The sequence below is a fragment of the Barbus barbus genome (assembly GCF_936440315.1).
Source record: "Barbus barbus genome assembly, chromosome: 39".
In the NCBI taxonomy this organism is placed as follows: domain Eukaryota; kingdom Metazoa; phylum Chordata; class Actinopteri; order Cypriniformes; family Cyprinidae; genus Barbus; species Barbus barbus.
In genome coordinates this window covers 23,996,923-24,018,189 of record NC_136717.1, presented here as the reverse complement: position 1 = coordinate 24,018,189, position 21,267 = coordinate 23,996,923, and the positions used below count along the sequence as shown (strand labels likewise).

Genomic DNA, 21,267 nt, shown 5'->3' with positions numbered 1-21,267 from the left:
AATATACAAAGACGTATATGAGATAAGCGATACGTGTTGACATACAGGACAGTAGAGTTATGAAGTGAATGTGCTCACATACTTTAGTCTTCATCGAGAAATGTTTGAGATCTCTGACTTCTGATTTTGTACTTTTCTAATGTGAGCACAGTTTGAGATTTCTTAAACTCTAGAAGAGAGACGTTTGTGAGTTTAATGGGGACCATGTGTGCTCTCCATTCAATCGCACTGATGCCTAGCAGAATTATTTAAGATATTAACAAGATCTTATTTGTAATTTCCTTGTCTGTTTGAGGGGCTGAAATTCAATTTGGGTATATAAAACGCAGAGAAACAGAAAGAGGGTTATAGATACAGTGTGCAGGATTCAGATGGCTGTCAGCACAGATCTGAAAGTTGCTGAGACTGATAAGTTAGTGGAGATAAACCATCTTTGCAAGATGGCAGCTGGTTAAGCCACTTTTAAAGACCTCATTAAATCAAAACGTACGTCTAGAACAGAAGCTGGAGGTTATGGTTTAGAAAGTTTTAAATTGAGATATTTTCTTACACAAATGCATCGCTTCACTTCAGAGGGCCTTTATTAACCCCCTGGAGCCATGTGGAGCACTTTTTATAATGGTTGGGTGCACTTTTTTGGGATTCAAAATGGGGACCCCCATTCACTGCCATTATAAAGATTTTTTTTCTTAAAATTGTGATATAAACTTGCAATTGTGTGTTACAAAGTCAAATATGCAAAATATAAACTCCCAATTCTGAGAAATACAGTCAGTCTTTTTTCCTCAGAACTGGACTTTAAAGAACTCAGAGTTGCCAGATATAAACTTATAACAGCGCATTGTGCACATTTAAACGCATAGTGCTTCCCACATCTCCTGTCATGTATGTGTCCATCATTTCCTTACTTGAGCTTCATCATTTGACAGTCAAATCACCCGACTCAGCACAATGAGAGAGAGAGCTACTCACAAATGAGTTTCCGTGGAGATTGCATGGGCGAGAGGCAGATGAGTTTGTCCTTCTATTCTGAGAGTGAACTGCAGAGGTTGAGCTTTGTTTCTGATGGGATGTCGTGAGTTAAGCATTCAAGACAGAAAGCGTCATCACCCGTATGCTTGAGTGGGATGGGAGCAGCATTCTGTAAACTTTACGGCAAAATTACCCAGCAAGTCAAGCATCAATCTTCAGGTAGGTCATAACAGCGACGGGAACTGAAAAAAAAGAACATCAGATGGATTTATTAAGCCAGTGAGAAATGCCTCATGTAATCTACACTGGATGAATAGGCAAGTGTATGTGCGTCATGTATCTGTGAACACTGGTGAGGACTGGAAAGCAAAAAATGCTCATCTTATTGTCTATCCATGTTCATTAATTATCCATCCCTTTTTATTATCCGTGCATTTTTAGATAGATATTGAATCATTTCAGCATCAGAAAGCATGCAAGTTTTCACATGCAACACATAAAATACATGCATGCAAAACACAGAAATAGAGATTATTTATTTTAACAATGCACTGTATTTAATGCTCAAAGCACTGTCAGTTTTATATTGTCTTAATATGCATGGAGTTTTCTTACACTTTCCTTAAACACATCTAAGCTTTTCTACGTTAAGATTTTGCATGTGCGTCATATTATTTGCAAACCGATATTTTGCTTTCCATTTAGCCTGCCAGAAAAACCACCATATTTCACAAAATCTCCTACAGACCAGAACAAATATGATGCAGTTTGTTTAGGAGAGGTGTGCTATTTCTAAGCATTCTTAGCTATTGGAACCAGTTTTGTCCTATGTGGGTGAAAGGATATGATAAAACCACTCCAAATACTTCAGAAATGCTTTAGAAATGCCCTAGAAGACTCTATAACCACAAAGCAACAGCCTAAAAATATTGAGAATCATATTGCTTGTTTTTAACTTATTATTTAACACATACTGTGGAGTAACACAACTGTCTGTTCTTGTTTTCCCTCCTGCAGGTTGTAAATACACATGTCATGCTCAGTGCCGTGACCAGGTGGCGCTAGACTGTCATCAGAATGGATCCATTAATGGCTGCCAGCTCAGCCCTCTTGCTCAAGACCATCTTAACAACAATCAGTCAGCACACAGCGTGAGTACAGAGTTAAATCATGTCTGCCTTCACATTTACATTCACATTCAATTCAATATCATCTGAAATACAGAAGTTAGACTTTCACAGAATGACAACAATCACAGTCTGATAGTGATGGTTAGGTGTGACCACAAGGGGGAGATCAGTTGCAGATAAAGGACCTAAACTAGTCTCAATATTGCTGTAAATGTAGCTTGAGCAATTTTATATTAATTCCCGGTCTTGTGCATGTTATTTTAATCTTCACTGGCAGATAACAGATTAATAGTCCTTTAGTACGGCCATTGTGTTGAAGTTTGAAGAGTGTTGGTCATAGGTTGCTCTTAGTAATTATTGCTTTTCTTTAGTCTTTAGTTAGACGCAATGGTGTGATTTAGCTAAAGAGTAAAAATGATAATAATAATAGTAATTTATGCACTGTTATTTAGCACCATACAAGTTTAAACTCACACGACGAGTCCCATTGCACTTGGCCTGGAAATAACAATAGCAGGATATTACTCTTCAGCAGAATTCCTCTGGTCCCCATAGTGTCCAGTTTTGTTCTCATGTGTCTGTGCTGTAAAGACTATCACCCCCGATGCTCTGTAAACTGTGCGGTATGAATGAAAGACGAGCTCTGTGTATGTGTGCCTGTGACCCGGCGGGGTCAACAGACAGGTTAGTGTGGTATGTGTGCTATTCACACTAATCACAGAGCTGTCCGTTTAGTGCGGAGCAGAGAGAGATACTGGAATATGTAAATTGCTGCGTTACTGTGGCTACAGAGCCTAACTGTATTGTGACTGGCTGAAATACAAAACGGATTCAAATTATTTATAAATGGGTGAACAATGAAAGCTGTCAAGAACGTGTCAACATTTAAAAACAAATGCACTCCATAATCAAACATAAAAAATACAATTACTTTTTTGCATGATGAAGTCTTTTTTGATAACTTTTTTTGGATTGTGACATTATTTGCATGATAACTGGCCACATTTATTCCCCCAAATGATTAGTAGCTTAATGTAAAATGAAATAATTCTCACTGTATAGTGGTGAAAAACAGAAGATGCATGGTAGTATTTCGAATCTGTTCTGATTTTAATTATATTTAAATAAAAAATGTATAGTAGCAACAGTGCATATTAATAAGTAAGCTGAATAAATAAGCTTTCCATTGATGTATGGTTTGTTAGGATTGGACAATATTTGGTCGAGATACAACTATTTGAAAATCTGAGTGTGGAAAAAATCTAAATATTGATAAAATCGCCTTCAAAATGATCCGAATGAAGTTCTTAACAATGCATGTTACTAATCAAAAAATTACGTTTTGATTTGATTGATACTTACAGTAGGCAATTTACAAAATATCTTCATGGAACATGATCTTTACTTAATATCCTAATGATTTTTGGCATAAAAGAAAAATCAATAATTTTGGGACCCATACAACACCCTTAACAATGTATTTTTGGCTATTGCTACAAATATACCCCAGCGACTTCAGACTGGTTTTGTGCTCCAGGGTCACATATACCAAAGAAATATGTATGTGAATACGCACTGTTGCTACTATTCAAGTTATGTGGTTTGTTTATTTGTCTTATGGATGTTCAGTATGTAGTGCACTGTTAGATGACACTGTATCGTGTGTGAGATCTAAAGTTGGTTCGTTAGTAATTTGGGATTAAACATGGGTGTGTACATTCTCACAGGAAATTGAGAAACCAGCTGTCAGTTTCAGTCTAACGTTCATTTTAGTGTGCGTCTGTTTGACTTTTCATATAGACGCTACATTCCAGAAGCCCTCCTCCCGCTGAAGACAGTTAGTTGAGTCAGCCACGTTACAAAGGGCCAGACAGGGTCATACAAACCACTGACTGTTGAGGGAGGGCAGGGTGTCTACATGTAACACCCACTCAACAATGCAGAAACAAACCACTGACAAAATACTGGGGGAGATGTACAAAATATTAACATAACATCAAGTTTGTTTCGCAAATGTACTTTTAGAGTATGCATGATTGTAAGAGATTTTATTTATAATTTTATATATTACATAAAACTATATATATATATATATATAGCACCTTTTATAGCATTTATGTAATATTTTGGATAGCTTATATTTTTATATTTTTTATAGTTTTCATTTTAATTTGAGTTCAAGTCTGTAATATTGTAATGAGATTTTGTCATTTTTATTATTTGTTTTCAATATTTTAATATTAATAATAAATTATTATTTCACAGACTTTAAAATTTAGCATCAGAACAGTCCATTTTTATGAAAGATAGCTTTATAAACTTGTGTGTATGTCTGATTCATATCTGATGTTTTACATGATTACTGTAAAGCAAATGTTTTATCTTTGGTGTAAATGTGTTTTATCTTTGAAAACACTGCTGTGTTATGACTGTTACTGTTAGATCGGCAATATTGTGTGCTGAGCCTGAGAATGTAACAGAGGTGTAAATATGATCCAAACGAAAAGGAACAAACAGGCAGATGTAGGAAAGAGAGAGTTTCCTGTCAGGAAACAGTTACAGGATGCTTCCAGCATAACTAAGTCAGTACACACACACACACGTCTGTTTACGTACACACACATCACATTAGACTCAAGCAAAAACTCACAGGTGCATTGACCACAATAATAACTAATAAGCACCAGTCCATTTGTGTAAACTCATCATTACTGTAAGCCAGCAAGAGGGACCATCAAGGACAAGAATATCTACATAATATTTGCAGCAGCACAAAATTTTACAAAATTAGATTTTTAGGTTGGTTCTTCCAAAGAAAAGCATGTTAAATTTCAGATTCAGCACAAGTATGTTTCATAATAATGTAGGTTGTTCATTTTTCCTGTGAGGCAGCAGTTTGTTGGCAGGCGAGAACGGAGTGCTGGGAACTCTTTGGGTGGTGAAGCTGGTCCAAAATGCAAGAGGTGAAGCTTTAACTCCACCGCACTAACCACACGCCCAAGTGACTCCTACTAACAAACATATGAAGATACATCTTACGCAATCTGGTCTCTACTGGTCAAGATTATTATATGTTTAGCATTGATTTTTGTTCGTGTAAGAGTACGATTACTGTCAGTAGAGAAGGACAGATATTTTAGTCAAAGTTCAGTTCAGTTCAGTTTAGTTCACGTCTGCAGTACAGTATCAGGTCATGTGAAGAGATTGTAAATCAATTGGCTGATTGACTTGATTTGGCTGTGCGTCACATTGGGTCTAGAGTTTATGCCTGCATCATCATATTTTCACCTGCAACTGATGTCAAATGCCACAGATAACGTGATGTTTGACTAGGTTAAACATGATATTCTACAGGAACACATGCTGTAATGTGAAAATGTGTGTTCGGTCCATATTTATTTGTAAAACGCTTTTCCCAAAACATATAATTTCAAAGCAGCTTCACAGGAAATTCACAGTTTTGCTAAATAAGTTATGAAAAGGTTATTTCTGAATGTTATCCGAACGTTCAAAACATTCAGTTTTAAAAACATTTAACTTGGTTATGCAAGCAACATTCAGTTTTATAATTTTGCAAACATTATGAGAACGTTCTATAAACATTCCGAAACAAGTAATATGTCAGCAGCCATATCACCCTGCAGCCCAAGACTGGTTGCCCACTGAAGCTAAGCAGGGTTGAGCCTGGTCAGTACCTGGATGGGAGACCTCCTGGGAAAACTAGGTTGCTGCTGGAAGAGGTGTTAGTGAGGTCAGCAGGGGGTGCTCACCCTGCGGTCTGGGTGGGTCCTAGCGCCCCAGTATAGTGATGGGGACACTATACTGTAAAAAGCACTGTCCTTCGGATGAGACGTTAAACCGAGGTCCTGACTCTCTGTGGTCATAAAAAATCCCAGGATGTCCTTCGAAAAAGAGTAGGGGTGTAACCCCGGCATCCTGGCCAAATTTGCCCATTGGCCTCTGACCATCATGGCCTCCTAACCATCCCCATATCTACTGATTGGCTTCATCACTGTCTCCTCTCCACCAATAAGCTGGTGTGTGGTGGGCGTTCTGGAGCACTATGGCTGCCGTCGCATCATCCAGGTGGATGCTGCACACTGGTGGTGGACGAGGAGATACCCCCCCCCTTACTATGTAAAGCGCTTTGAGAGCCTAGAAAAGCGCTATATAAATGTAACGAATTATTATTATTATTATTATTAATAACACTTTAAAAATGTTCTTCTAAATAAAATGTTTCCGAAAAAAAGTGTGAATGTTTTTGTGCTAACATTTTGAGAACATAACATTCAGTTTTTTGAGAACTGAACAAATGTTCTATTAACGTCAATTTTGAGAAAACGTTAGCCAAAGTTTTGAAAATGTTGCCTGTTCGCTGGATAGTTGATATCACATATTCGTTTAAGCAGAAACAATGAACATATTAAAGTAATGATTATATGATGTGTAAATCTTGGCAGTTTTTATGTTGATTCAGACTTGCTGTCATTTGATAATAAGGAAGCGTCAGTTCACAACATGTTCTGGTTTCTTTTTGCTTGCGCACTTTGATAAATTTGCCGTTGGACTGCTCAGAATGGGTTGGAGCCAAAGTCCAGCTGATCTTTGAGTGCTTAAATTCAGTTAGGCCTGTAAAATGTAGCTATTTTAGAATTTATTGAGTGATTTGTTTATCGAACCTCAAGTTTTGTATTAATTGTGTTGGCTTAGAATGACATTTGCTTAGAAGGAGTTTGCTAGAAGAATTTGGCAGCTATTGCTCCAATAATGCAGCTTGGGAAAATATGTCATTCTTAGCTGGACTGGAATTCTAGAAGAATTCACTTTGGCTTTTAACTGTCACATGATGACCTAAATGAACCTAAATACCCTACTATGTAGGTCAGGCCTTTTGACCACATTGAGGACCACAATCTGTGACCATAATTAACTTTTAGTTCACGCAAATTTAAAGACAAACCCTCTTAGCAGAATAAGCAGGTAGGTGTTCTTCCCTCAGGTCTAAGATTAGACGCAGTCTGGTTTAAGACCTAATCCCGTCTCTTTCTTCAGATCTTCATTGCTAGGTCAGAGGCAACTATCCAGTAAACCCTTCACATAATTTTGATCCAAAATATTTCTGGAACATACTACTATTTTCCGCTGGTTTGCAAACATTGCTACGTAATCACAGTGCATAAATCAAAGAATATATGAGTTCTCAGGTCCAAAAGAGTGTTTTTAATCAAACAAGCCTACGTTTGTAAATGAAACCATGGAGCGCCTAAAACTGAAGACCCTTTGACAGAACACCAGAGTGTGGTTGCTGTGGCGACTTCTATATCAAACAGTAATAAAGTACCTAATAAAGGAAATACCTTTCCATGGAAAAGTGCACCCAGCCTGTCTGCATGTGAATGAGTGCTTTAATTGCTCCCAGCCGTCACCACATTCAGAAGGCCTGGATTAGCCGACAGGATCAGCTGGATGTAAAAGTGGAAAGCTCAGCAACGGGTCAGATTGCATATTTACAAACCTTTGGGACTGATAACAAACCTGTTCCTTAAAACTAGTAGTGGATTGTTCTGACTCCAAAATTTGGATGAGCCCTGATATAATATTAGATATACAATTTTAATCAGCGAAACAGGCTTTAAAATGTCAAAATTACAGTAAACTTACTGCTGTAAAGATATGCCAGTTGAATGCACAATGTTGTATTTAGGTCAAATTTGTTCTCACAATCCATCTGGCCTTATCGTCATCCTTCCACTCGCTTTTCTTTCAATCATAGAGCCATTGTATGTTCAGAGAGTTGAATCAAGCTGTTGTTTATAGAGGTCAGGTCCACCTCATCCCAATGTTTATGTTTAGATAAAACTATTTTAACCAAAGTAGATGCTTTCCTGGGGGTGTAGACTGCTGAATTCAAAAGATTATGGGATAACATAGACATTTATGCCTGTAGACACCAGACCGACATACAAAGAGTCTTTAAAATTTCAAGTGACCTTCCGAAACCCACCACAAGACGAGATGGAACCTGTCATAGACTCAAACCGTGACCTGTGGGCCTTCTTTGTGTGGATTCTGGTACCAAATTTCATTCTGTTTAGTCTTTCTTTACTGTCTGGATATATGAGGTTTGGCTGGAGAAAAGACTATGATTTCCATCTAGGGATAGTGAACACTGATTGTTTGTGATCTCGGCTTGGATCTTGCTAGCATTTAGACTGAGAAGCTGAGGTCACTGTCTGTTTCAGCTTCCCTCAGATTCTTGTCTTTTTGAGTTCACCTCTCATATCTTGATTGTCCCAAAATAAAAACTTCTGGAGTATCTGAGAAGAGGGAAACTAACAGTTTTAAATGCTACAACCTTTTGCAGAATACTCCTTTTGGATGTTTTGTGTCAGAGGATAAAAACATTTATGTTATCACTTGTGCTTTTTGTGTTACATGAAGGTGCGTAAAAGTTTGAGCCTAAATCTGAATGAATTTTCAAAACTACAGTCATCTTTGCAAAGTAATCCTTAAAGTTACCTTGATTCAATGGTCTCTTGAAGTATAATTAAAGAGCAAACACTATACATGTTGCAATTTGTCATTACAGGTTTAGCCTTATAATTTAGGACAATTAGAGGACTGAAATGTCTTTACGCTCTGACCTCCCAAACCACACCCTCCCAGATGAGATCATTAATGAGTGTAAAGGTGTGTGCTTCCTGAGGTGATCCACACATCCACAGAAAACTCTGTTTATGTATAAGAAATTGTTGAAAGTTGATTTACGAGACTTTCTACACGCCCTCATGTAAATACTGGCACACACACAGAGCCTGTGTGCTGGGAACATGAGCCACGCCCCCTTAGCATAGGAATGTGGGTAATGTGTAATGAAGGCTGCGGTCCACAGCCGGAAAAACTACAGGTTGCAGTCACAGGTCACCTCTGTGTCCCTCCTGCCAGACCCTATTGTTCTGTAGCAGAGAGAAGTGGGCTTGGGAATGAGTTTCCATGCGAACTGAGACATTTTCACACGCTCCATGGAAACACTGATTTATGGAAGTTACTCCCACTTCAATTTGTTATGTATTTCAAGTAGTTTGTGCCACATTAGCAAATAAAACTTATTTTAATATATTTTAGAATCATTGTCGTTTTTGAGTGAGAACTAATATCATAAATGCTGTACTCTGCTGAATATATAATAGAACAATAGTTTGCTTTTTTCGAGAACTAGTTACATGTGCTACAACTTACATGTGTAATTCAAACTGATCTCATGAGAAAATATAACGATTTTCTGAGATGACAATTTCGTATGAATTTGTTCGATGCGATTTGTATGAAAACGTAGGATTTTTAGGAAAAAAAGTAAGCATGATACTCCACCTCTAAAACTAAACATAGTAAACTAATTGTATGAAAATGGGATCGTAGACACTTATAAATACGTTTTCTGCGTGGATTTACGCTTTGATTTGAACGCAGACAGTGCATCCATATGTCACGGCTGACACGGAAGAGCGTACGCATTTTGCGTGCAGCGATACTCTCCAAAATGGCACTACGATGATGTTACGGTGCCGAATTGTTGAATGAAGTCGCTATTTTTGTTTTATTTCCGTACAAAAAGTATTCTCGTCGCTTCATAACGTTACGGTTGAACCACTGATGGCAGATGGAGTATTCTGACAATGTTTTTCATACTTTTCTGGTCCTTGACAGTGTAATGTACTCGGCAGTCAATTTGTGTTCCGAAGATAAACTAAGCTTTTACGGGTTTGGAACGACATGGGGGTTAGTGATTAATAACAAAATTTTCATTTTGCGGTGGAGTATCCTTTTAAGGCTACTTTGATAATAATAACGTTTTTCAAAAGTTAGCATTTTCATGCTCTCAAAATGCCCTTTTCGTGTAAATTAACATCCAAAACGCATAAAATGTTAAATTTTTAGCCGAAAATCGTGTCATGTAAACACATCCTAAAGTTGGGTGGATTCTAATTGGTTGTCAATCTTTAAACATGGATTCCAACAATATTGTTCTTCTGTGTCCTTATTGTTTTAGTTGTAGTGTGAAATGTCCTATTCTCATAGAATTAGAATGATTATTAAAACTTTACGGTTATAGTTATCGTCTTTGGTGAACGTGTCTCTAGCCACCAATTTGCCAAAAGGTAAAAAAGCTATGATTTGCAGTGAGATTGTGTTGGTTAATTTAACATAGTACTGACCTACCACTGATGCCTTTGGTTTGCATGATTTGGCCGTGCCTTTACTGACAGGGTATTTTTAGGTCTTCTCCATGTTCTTGGGTTTAAATTAAGCACTTCTTGAACTTCTTGAAAGCTGCAGTTTGTGGGGCGTGGTTACCCTGCTCTTGATCTACTGCAGATGTTGCTTGGATTTCACTCTTTGGAATCAGACGTTTTTCTCTTGACTGGGTGGGCTGTTATCATATGTGACGCACTGTAAAATACAAAATATACATGTATAAAGTGGAAAATTGTTTGGAAACATAACACTGTAAAGATGTCTGTGCTCTTTTGAATTGGAGCTCTTAGAAGTTGATATAAAAACTGTTTGGCGCTGTTCGCAGTAATGAATTTCGCCTGACAGATAATGCAAGCCAAAGCTGAGGCGCTGTCATGGATTTAGTGGAAAATTTGCTTAGGATATCGTAAATGCTAGGCTCTTCTGAATATATAACAGAATAGTTTGCTTTTTCAAGAACTAGTTACATGTGCTACAACTTGCATGTGTAATTTTAGGACGACTTTCTAATTCTCCAGATATCTGTGATCTAGAGAAAAGTGGGACCCAACATCTTTGGATAAATTACAGAGTCTCTAACCCCAGAAATGATGGGTTTGCTTGTGGAGTAGAGCCAAAACCAGACCTTATGTCCAACACAAATGAGGTTTGTAATTTGTGATTGGTTGGGTGGGTTAATTTGTTTACTGGTTAGCAGCTTCCACGTGGAAGTTTGCTCTTCATGACTGACTGATCATATAACTTTACTCTTGATCACATGACCTGAAATGTGAGAAGTTGTAAAAGTGGTGGGAACCCATTTCCTCTGTGACTATAGTCACAGGTTCTTGTCCAAACATGTTAATTAACAATCACAATGATTAAGTTGTCTTTCTCACGCTAGTAAGGTCACCGAACCAAGTTCTACCTTGCTATGATACAAGCACTCGCACACATCTTTCACAGTCATCAAACTGCCATCCACTTTTACACGGTTGGTCCTCATGTTTGCATTGGTCCACAGCTACACCCTTTCATATGGGCGTACTGCCTTGTATTAAATGCCCCAAACCTATATTTTTAGCTCAGATGGTAGGCCTGCACCAACTTGAGAAGTAGTCCATGCTATGTTTCAAAGAAGGAAAATAAGAAAGCTTGCTTCTGTATGTTGCATACTTACAGAGGTAAGTGAACTTACATTTAAAAAGATGTCCAGCAATATATTTACTTTTTGGAAAGACAAAATTAGCATAAAGTTAAGACTATTATATGTGACTGGATGAAAAGCCGTTACAAAATTGCCGCCGCACTTAATTTGAATTCTGTATTAATACGCCAAGCAGCTGCTGTACGTTGCGTGGCAACAGTGTGTAAACAACACAGTCAGATCAATGAACTATTTTACACGGCGGAAGAATTGTTTGTGCTGATTATTAATAATAAATTATTATTATTATTATTATTTTTTATTGAGAATTGGTTTATTTTATCATGTTACCCACTCCATTTATGAAAGAAGCTTTATTGAAATGAACACTAATCAGGTACGCAGGTAGGGGACGCAACAGGTGCCAGTAGATGAGGAACTGTTTCTCATTTTTGTGTGTGTGTGTGTGTGTGTGTGTGTGTGTGTGTGGGGGTGTGTTCTTTCCAGCGAGCCGCCTCACTCAGTTTAGTTTGAAAGTGTAAGGGAAGGACTCGACTGGGTGCGTTTTCCGTGGGTTTTAAAGTATTTACAGCGTTTCCACGCTTCATACGTTTGTTAGTTATAGATATTACGTATTTAACCAGAAGCGAAAAAGTGTTTATGAAATTTGCCGACTGTTTCGTCTTTTAGGGAGCAATAAAGCCGATGGTTACGGAGCGTCGGTGAGTCGTGTTCACCAACCCGTTTCACTTTATCATACAATACTATTTTTGCGCGCATATGAAACTGTTTTTGGATGTATCAAGAGTTTCTCTTCAAATGTCGTGGACGAGCACCATGAGTAGTGGATACAGTAGTTTGGAAGAGGATTCAGAGGAATATTTTTTCACTGCCAGAACTTCCCTGTTCAACAAGCCTTCGGTTAAACCCACGAACCTCAAGGTGAATTTATTTACATTATGCTTACTTATCTAATTTATTTAAATGTTTATTAGTTTGTTTGTTTGTTAAGGAAGCCTTCGTGCCTTAATGCTGCAATGGCACCACCATGTGTTGTAGTTTCAGATTTATAATCTATATATGTGAATATGCATACATATGAAGGCTATTAACTATATAGTGTTTAGTGGTATTCAGGTGGGATCAGCTGTTCCTTTTAAAATTTTGATAAAACTTTTAGAGCTTATGATTCATGAATAGTGTTTTGAGCAATCATTAACAGAGTTTAACCATATTCCTGACATATACTGCATATCTCACTGTTATTTAACTTGTTGCATAGGTGAATGGCACAGTATGAGGCAGCTATCCCATCAGGCATGACCTTAATAATGCCTCTTTTGTGTCAGACTTTATTAAGGAAGTACTGTTTCAAACAGTGAATGGACATAAGATGATGTGGGATGGATTTAGCACAGCATTGCACACTTAAAACTTGTTTGTTTTGTTTTATTGTGCATATTATCTTTATTTAGGGTGTTATCTGATTTTATGTGCCTTCTGGTTTGTTTAAAAGCATTACGTCATGGCATGGAAGTTATGTTGAAGTAGGCCATTCACAGCTCATGAAAGCTGTTTTGTTCAATAACTTTTTCATGCTTCTCAATTGACTGACATCCGGATGCCATATCAAAGACAACTGCTCATAATTTCACAGTTTTATTGCCTGTCTCAGTCGCTGGTTTAACGAATCAGTGCGACTGCCCACATGTGATTTGAATATAGCCTGTATACAGTCATGTGTGACATTAAGGGGGGCTCAAAGAGAAAAGATTCACAGTATCACCCCCACGTTTCTGTCAATTACCCAATTGTGAGAAAAATGTCAGTGGAGAGAAGTTTTCACAAAGTTAATGTTCATGTGACTTCCATTTTCCAGGGGCACACTGTTGCAGATTGTTTTAGTGGGTTTCTAGGGCTCTGTTCCAAAACCTAGTGGGCTGCCTACATATGCAGCATTTTAAGGCCTCATATGCTTGCTGCCAAAGATAAGCTGCCTTTACAGAAAAGGATGCATTGCAGCAAGCTCAGTGAGAGTGTTACAATTCAGTACTTTTTACTTTCTAAGTTTTATTCTCTAGTTAGAAGAAAGCAAGAGAGCTCACTAGATTTGAGTCTGTAGCCATTATAAAGTCTTGACGTATCAAATTCCAGGCTTTAGAATTTGCAGGCTACACATGCGGTGTGTAATGGTCATTCATCGTGTAAAGTAGCAGCTGTAGAAGGAATTGCTCAAAAAGGAATGAGTCAGTTCCTTAAACAGCCCAGCACATTTCTATAGCTCACTTCCTGTAATCCTGTTACTTCATTCTGACAAAGAAGCACCCCTCCAAAGTATTTCATCACCAGCAAAGCTAACCCAAAATCTGGCTTTTCTCAGAAGTGCAGTTCAAAGTATGTGCAAGATACAAATAGATACTTAGTATCTACAAAATGTGTGTTCAACATTTAAGCTGAGCAGAGATGCCCTGTTCTTCATCTGTTTTGTCACCTCTTGCATGCCTCAAATGTACTGACCCTGGGAAACAGCTGCTGGGGCAGGCATGCATGCAAAACAGCAGGATCGTGGGGGATTGTGTGGGACACAGCGCTCAGAGAGACTTTGAGATATAATGGCTTTGTTTATTGAGTGAAAATCATTATGGTTTATTTTGTTATATCATTTAATTGAATTAATTTTAACTTCAGAATGCAGTACAGGTGCAGTTTAAACATTTAGGCCTTCATATTATCAAAGCAAGTCGTTCCAAACCTGTATGAGTTTTTTTTTCTGTTAAATACAAAAGAAGATATTTTAAAGAATATCAGTAACCAAAAAGTTAGTGGTAGCTATTGACTTCCATAGTAAAGGGGGAAAAGTACTACTGTCAACTGTTTGGTTACCAGCATTCTTCAAAATATCTCATACAGGTTTGGAACAACTTGAGTGTGAGTAAATTATGACAGGATTTTAATTTTGGGGTAAGCAATCCTTTTAAGCAACCGTTTATCTTTATACTGGAAGAGAGTGTGAATTGTTATTGTGAATTGTAAGTTGCTAAAAGAGTTTTCCTGGCTTTCAGAGAGCTTTGCTTTTTTGGACAGGGTAGGGAAAAAGGCCTGACAGTGCTGAAGAAAGAAAGACAGACGTTATCTACAGTCCACAGGCTGTTTTTATAACTCCGAACCTGATTGAGCAGAAATTAAATTAGTGATTGTACACTCACAGAAAAAACTCAAAAGAGCTTACTGTGGGTGAAAAAGGCCCGGTCACAACTGTACCAGTAGATCATTGCAGTTATGTGCATGTTTACAGTAACTCACTGCGAGTGTTTGTGGCAGCGTTGCAACATTTGGCGTTGAATGGTTTGTGCCTGACGTCATTGGCCTTGGATATTCACATGCTTTGCCAACACAGGCGCTGAATGCACAAAGAAACTTACCTCTGAGCTCTTGTGAAAGTTCTCATCCATTGTTTAATGCTTTTGCAGGTTTATCCTGAGATTTCTGCTTGGCATGTTTTAGCCGTCAGATACTGATCAAAGAGTCATTACGTCAATTCGTCATTAGGGATCAGGTCAAATTATGTGGATCGTTAATCACGATGAAGTTGTGAATTGCGTCTGGTAGCTGCAGGAGTTCATGCACTCACTGAGCATTAGATGAAGACTTTCATGTCAGCCACTCTCAGAAAGATAAATCTAAATCTCAAGGATGTTAATGCAAACCTTTAATGCTGACTCCAGTCTGAGTTTACACGAATCCTGCATAGACGCCTGCTTGCTGTAAATCCAGGCTGAGCAGCCAAGAGAAGAATATGTGTGCTAGAGACCATAATATTCACAGAACTGGAACTAAATGTTTTTCACACTACCCATATCTCCTCAAACAAACCAGAATAGACATTTATAGACTGGTAAAACTTTTTCCACAGTTATGTAAAATTCTTGAATGGACCACCAAAAGCTTTAGCATTTAAAGGAAGGATTAATAGGCTGCATTGCAAAGGTCTTGTGGCAAAGATTAACTGTTTATAATAAATAATCTTACCTTTTATAGCAGATAATTTGATTTAACAAGATTTGAGTAAAGCCAGGCTTTGTAAATTTCACAAAAACGGTCAAAAACATGCCATTTCTTTTAAAAATTCTCTTATTAAAATTATACTGTTGCAATAAATAAATAAATAAATTAAATTAAAACAAATAATAATAAAGTCTGTTTTTAGGGCTATTATTTCATAACAATTAAGCACATTTTCTCCTCAAAATGGAGAATATATCATTGTAGTATATTGTACTGCCTTCATGCTAAAATAAAAAAACCTTCTCATGAGGGAAAACTGTTTAGAGGTGTTGTGAAGCGTACATGCTGCCTATACTGCAACTGTGCAGCGAAAACCAAATTTTCTCAAGACGTAGTATGTTGAGCCAAATATTTGCTCCGTTCATACCATGCAAACTGTCTTTTTGTGCTTCTGTTTTGTCTTGAGTTCATGTTTTGTGTCGTGCCCTTGCATCACAGAATGGAAAGAATTCCACTGTGTTTGTTCATGTGTCATCGCTGAATAAGTCACTGTTACATGAACAGATCGACCGGGTTGAGTGGGTTCAGATCCTGCTTTACACAAACCTGAATTATTAAGAAATCAAAACAAATGCAGAGTCTCACAAGAGGTCTGAAGCAATATTTTTGTCTATTTTGGGACTGTTCAGGGAAGCAAGTCCAAGATTGCAAGGCTCCAGTAGGCCATTATGTTTGTTTTCATCAGGCATCAACCTCAGCTAAAGAGAGCATTGCCACTTAATCTGATTAGTCCACGAAGTAGCATTGTGCGTCATGGAGGAGTATTTGATTATCATCCAGGTGAGTGTCTCCGGTTGCCTATTACATGCTGCCTTTGATGACAGAAACATTTAACAGCTCCTTGCCAAAATCTACACCTTTTCCAGCATAAGTAGTTGTATACCATGTCAACGCAACCATTAAAGCCTCTAGACCCCTGTCCATCTGATTGCTTTTGAGTGTCAGAGAGGCCTTTGATTTTTCTTCGAGCTTTGAAAATGGGTCAAAAGTTGATGTTTATGGACATGCACATCCCACTCTCTCCCTCTCATTGTTTGTGGTCACAGCTCTGTTAGACTCATGTGGATCCACATGTAGAGCATCTGGTTGCAGTTTCTCAGAGAAGAGCTGTAATTATAGTAAAGAGAAAGAAGGGGTTGTTTCTTGGTCTCGCTGTTACGGACCATCGGCTGAATGTCACGCAAAACCTCAGCCTAGTCAGCAGATAAACTTTCCAACTGATATTTGGAGCACATGCCATGGTTTGGGAATTAATTATTGAATCTATGCAAAATCAAACAACAGTTGTTTTTAAGCAAATGAAATGTTCTGCTTGACATTGCCATTGAATTTGAACAGTAAATCACAATCCCAAGTCTCCTCTGCTACATATAAACAACAGACTTTTCAATAACATGACATGTTGTGTGGTATTAGAACTAGAGTGGTTCTTTATTTTGGCCAATTTACAGTTGTCATGATGAAGTAGGTTATTTTTAATTTCTGAGAAACTCTATGCTGTTAAAGATTTGTGTTTTTTTTCAGTTAGAGATATGGATCCATCAGGAAACGCGTTTAGTAGGGATGTGACGAGATCTCGTGAGATCCGACTGGTCTCGTGAGAACATGACGGTATCCTCGCAAAATATTTTGCAATGTTTACATTAGAGCTGCGCCATTAATCATTAAAAATTGCACTTGCGATCTTGATTCAAACACCCACGCGATCTTATTCCTGAAAGACAACGATTCAGCTATTTCTATTAAGACGCGGGTGTCTGTGGAGCGTGAGATGTTAATGAATCAGAGGGTCGACCATCATCACGCTTCCGATGTGAACGCTGTCAGACTAAACACGCGCTGCTCAAGCTCCACTGACGCCTACGAAACAGGTATTAAAGACATTAAAATCTGCATTCATGCTGCTGCTGATCCAGAAAGAGCAACACAAATAGTATTTTCAACCACACATCATTATTTCTGTGTTACAGACATTTAATAACAGAAGTACTGGGATAAAAGTTTATAGTTTGGGTATAAACACTTGTCTACAGTAGCGATCAAAACGAAAGTTGTATTGTAACGCTTATCATCTTCCGCCAGGAGGTGGCGACAACCAGTTTTTAAAAATGTATTTGTGTATATATATATATATATATATATATATATATATATATATATATATATATATATATATATATATATATATATATATATTAAAAGACTTAAGCAATGAACATTTTGTCAGAACAACTATTAAATTACGTTATTTTGTGAGAGAATCGTGATCTCCAATTTATTAAAAAAACAAATTGTGATTCTCAGTTTATCCGGAATTGTACAGCTCTAGTTTACATGTTGTTTATTACTGCATATATAATTCATTAAAATAGAAGTTTAATTTCATAAAGTATAAGTTGATTTCAGAATGCACCTACATTTTTAAAACGAGTCTAAAAGTCTCATCCCGTTCTCGTGAACCCAGTTACGTGTCTCGTCTCGTGGGATAAGTGTCTCGTCACACCCCTAGTGTTTAGACTCCAGAGTTTTCCTCGAGGGTTGTCGCTTCCTACATTTCATTAGATCTAACTGTTGGCAGTTTTATTTAAGCAACTTAATCTGGTTAAATATTTGTTGCAGCTTCCATTATCGCTGTCATTTTAAAGCCTAAACTGGACCCTTCAGTCCTTTCATCACTGTTGACATCAGTTTGTATAGATATCTTTCATGTTAGTCCAGTTGATTGAATGAAATCGTTCACTAGAAAAAACATACCCACATCACACACCCGTGCAGAGATAAGGCGCAAAGTTTGGTGAATGTGAGTTTGAAACTGGATAAGTTCTCAGAGTGCACAGGTCACATGGCTGCACCTGGCATGTGTCACACCTGATCTCAGCCGCTTTCATTCTGTGTCTTTCTTTGAAATCATTCCTAAGCCATCGCTTCTCTGGAATGACATCATCGCTGAACACTAGGGTAAATGTATCCTATATCCCTTTGAACAAAGGTCCTTCTTATTATTCTTATCCTCCCAGCTATATCAGGATCTTTTTGTTAGATTAATTTTTAGTGCACAATCTTTTTTTTTTTTTTGCTTTTGTTGCTAGGTTATCATAAGATGACTATGCCAGATCTTGTACACTGTTAGTTAAAACCCTCCATACTGGGTTAATTTTTATCACGAGCAATCGTTTGCAGAGAGGACATCCTGTTAATGATAAATTTGAAAGACTGTTGTTTGTTCTCCAACTGCAAATTAGCTGAACACGGCTCTGAAGGGCTAACAGAGGCTTGTTTGACGTCATGTATCTCCCCTTTAGCCTAAATTTATTACAAAGTATATCAGATTTGGCACTGGATATTTTCTGGTTCGTGATTTCATATTTCAAGTTGAGCTGTATTGCCATTCTGCTACATGTGTGGACATATAGTGGAACGAAATGTTGTGTCTCACAGGACCACGGTGCTACATACTAGTTAAACATACAACAATGCAAGTATAAAAAAAAAAAAAACTGAGCTTCTGACTATAGACAAAAATAGACCATCTGACTATACATATACTATAAATACTATAACTACTATACCTAGTTGCCTAGACATACACAAACTGAGACTGTACATGAAATTGTCTTTGTAGCAGGGAGTGTTTATAGAAAGTGTCTAGTGTGCATATAGTGGGATGAGTGCGTTACTACAGGTGGTTTGTATAGCCCACTCACCTGTGTGTAGCACACTCAGAATTGCACTTAGGAAAAGTGGGAGTTAAGAGCTCTCACAGCCTGGGGAAAAAAGCTGTTGAGCAATCTGACAGAGCGAGCTTTGATACTCCTGATGGTAGGAGCTGAAAGAGGTTGTGGGAGGGGTGGGTGGGGTTTTTCACGATGCTGAAGGCCTTGCTGGAGCATCGTGCAAGGAAAATGTCCAGGATGGAGGGGAGAGGGGCACCGATGATCTTTGCGGCAGTGTTCACTGTCCGTTGTAGGGTCTTGCGGTCAGCAGCACTGCAGTTCCTTTACCAGACAGTGATGCAGGTGGTCAGCACACTCTTAATGGTGCCCCTGTAGAAAGTGTTGAGGATGGGTGGCGGGAGACTTGCCCTTTTCAGCCGGCGGAGAAAGTGGAGGCGCTGTTGTCCCTTCTTGTTGAGTGACGTGACGTTGGTGGTCCAGGTGAGATCCTCTGTGATGTGCACCCCCAGGAATTTAGTGTTGCCGACTCTCTCCACGGTTGAGCCATCGATGATCAGTGGGGGATGGTCAACAGAGTTTCTCCTGAAGTCCATCAAAACCTCTTTTGTCTTACTCCCATTGAGGGACAGGTTGTTAGCACCACACCATTTCGCCAGCTGTGCCAATTCCTCTCTGTAGAGCGTTTCATCGTTGTTGCTGATGAGGCCTACCACAGTTGTGCCATCAGCAAACTTGATGTGGTTGGAGGGATTGTGGGATTGTAGTGTTGAATGCTGAGCTGAAGTCGATGAACAGCATTCTTACATAAGAGTCTTTCTGTTCCAGGTCAGTAAGAGCTAGGTGGAGAGTAGTGGATATTGCATCGTCTGTGGAACGGTATGCAAACTGGAATGGGTCCAGTGTGTTTGGGAGACTGGATATGATGTCATGCATGACTAACCTCTCAAAGCACTTCATCATAATTGGGGTCAGTGCTATGGGACGATAGTCATTCAGACAGGACACGGGTGATTTCTTTGGTACTGGAATTCTGGAGGTGGATTTGAGACACATGGGGACGGCTGCCTGGCTCAGCGAGGTGTTGAAGATGTCTGTTAGGACATCCGTCAGCTGTGCAGCACAGTCTCTCAGTACACGTCCAGGTATGCTGTCAGGGCCCGCAGCCTTTCGTGGGTTAATCCTAGACAGGGTCTTCCTTACGTCTAGAGACCGAGTACCTGGTCGTTTGGAGATGTGAGTAGTTTCTGTGCAGGCGTGTCGTTCTGTATCTCAAATCGTTAGTCGAAGTGGTTGAGTGCATCTGGTAAGGATGTGTCATCGTCACTGGCCTGTGGCGGGGGCTTGTAGTCAGTGATGGTCTGAATGGCTTGCCACAGGGTCCGAGTGTCTTTACTGTCTGTGAAGTTGTTGTTGATTTTTTTTTTTAGCATATTGATGTTTTGACTTCTTGATGCCATGAGACAGATTGGCTCTTGCTGTTTTGAGGGCTGCTTTGTCTCCTGATCTGAATGCTTCATCTCTGGTCTTTAGCAGCCCACGAACCTCTGCTGTCATCCATGGCTTCTGGTTGGCACGTGTGGTAATGGTCTTGGTGACTGTCACATCATCTATGCACTTTTTGATGTAAGCAGTCACAGTTTCAGTGTACTCCTGCAGGTCTGTGTGGTTGTTGTAAGTGGCTGCCTCTTTAAACATGTTCCAGTCTGTGTCCTGGAAGCAGTCTTTCAGTGCTGAGGTGGCATTGTCTGGCCATACTGTGATCTGCTTTTGAACCGGTTTGGCGAGTTTGAGAAGTGGTCTGTATGTTGGTATTAGCATAACAGAGATGTGGTCTGAGTACCCGAGGTGGGGGCGGGGTTCAGCTTTGTATGCATTTTTCTCTGTTGTATAAACCAAGTCCAGTGTGTTGTTTCCCCTTGTTGCAAAGTTCACATGTTGGTAAAACTTTGGTAAAACTGTCTTTAGGTTTGCATGGTTGAAGTCACCGGCTATGATGAAAAAGCCGTCAGGGTTATTTGTTTGTTGTTCGATGATGGCGCTG

General features: G+C 38.7%; 1 protein-coding gene across 1 annotated transcript in view; it reads left to right on the top strand.

Annotated features, from left to right (window-relative positions):
- Positions 1 to 21,267, top strand: part of LOC306858263 (ras association domain-containing protein 3-like) — a 44,699-nt gene that overhangs the window by 9,272 nt on the left and 14,160 nt on the right. Inside the window, exon 2 of the mRNA XM_079398702.1 lies at positions 1,990 to 2,123. Coding sequence (XP_079254828.1) covers positions 1,990 to 2,123 — 134 coding nt within the window. The remainder of the gene's footprint in view (positions 1 to 1,989; positions 2,124 to 21,267) is intronic.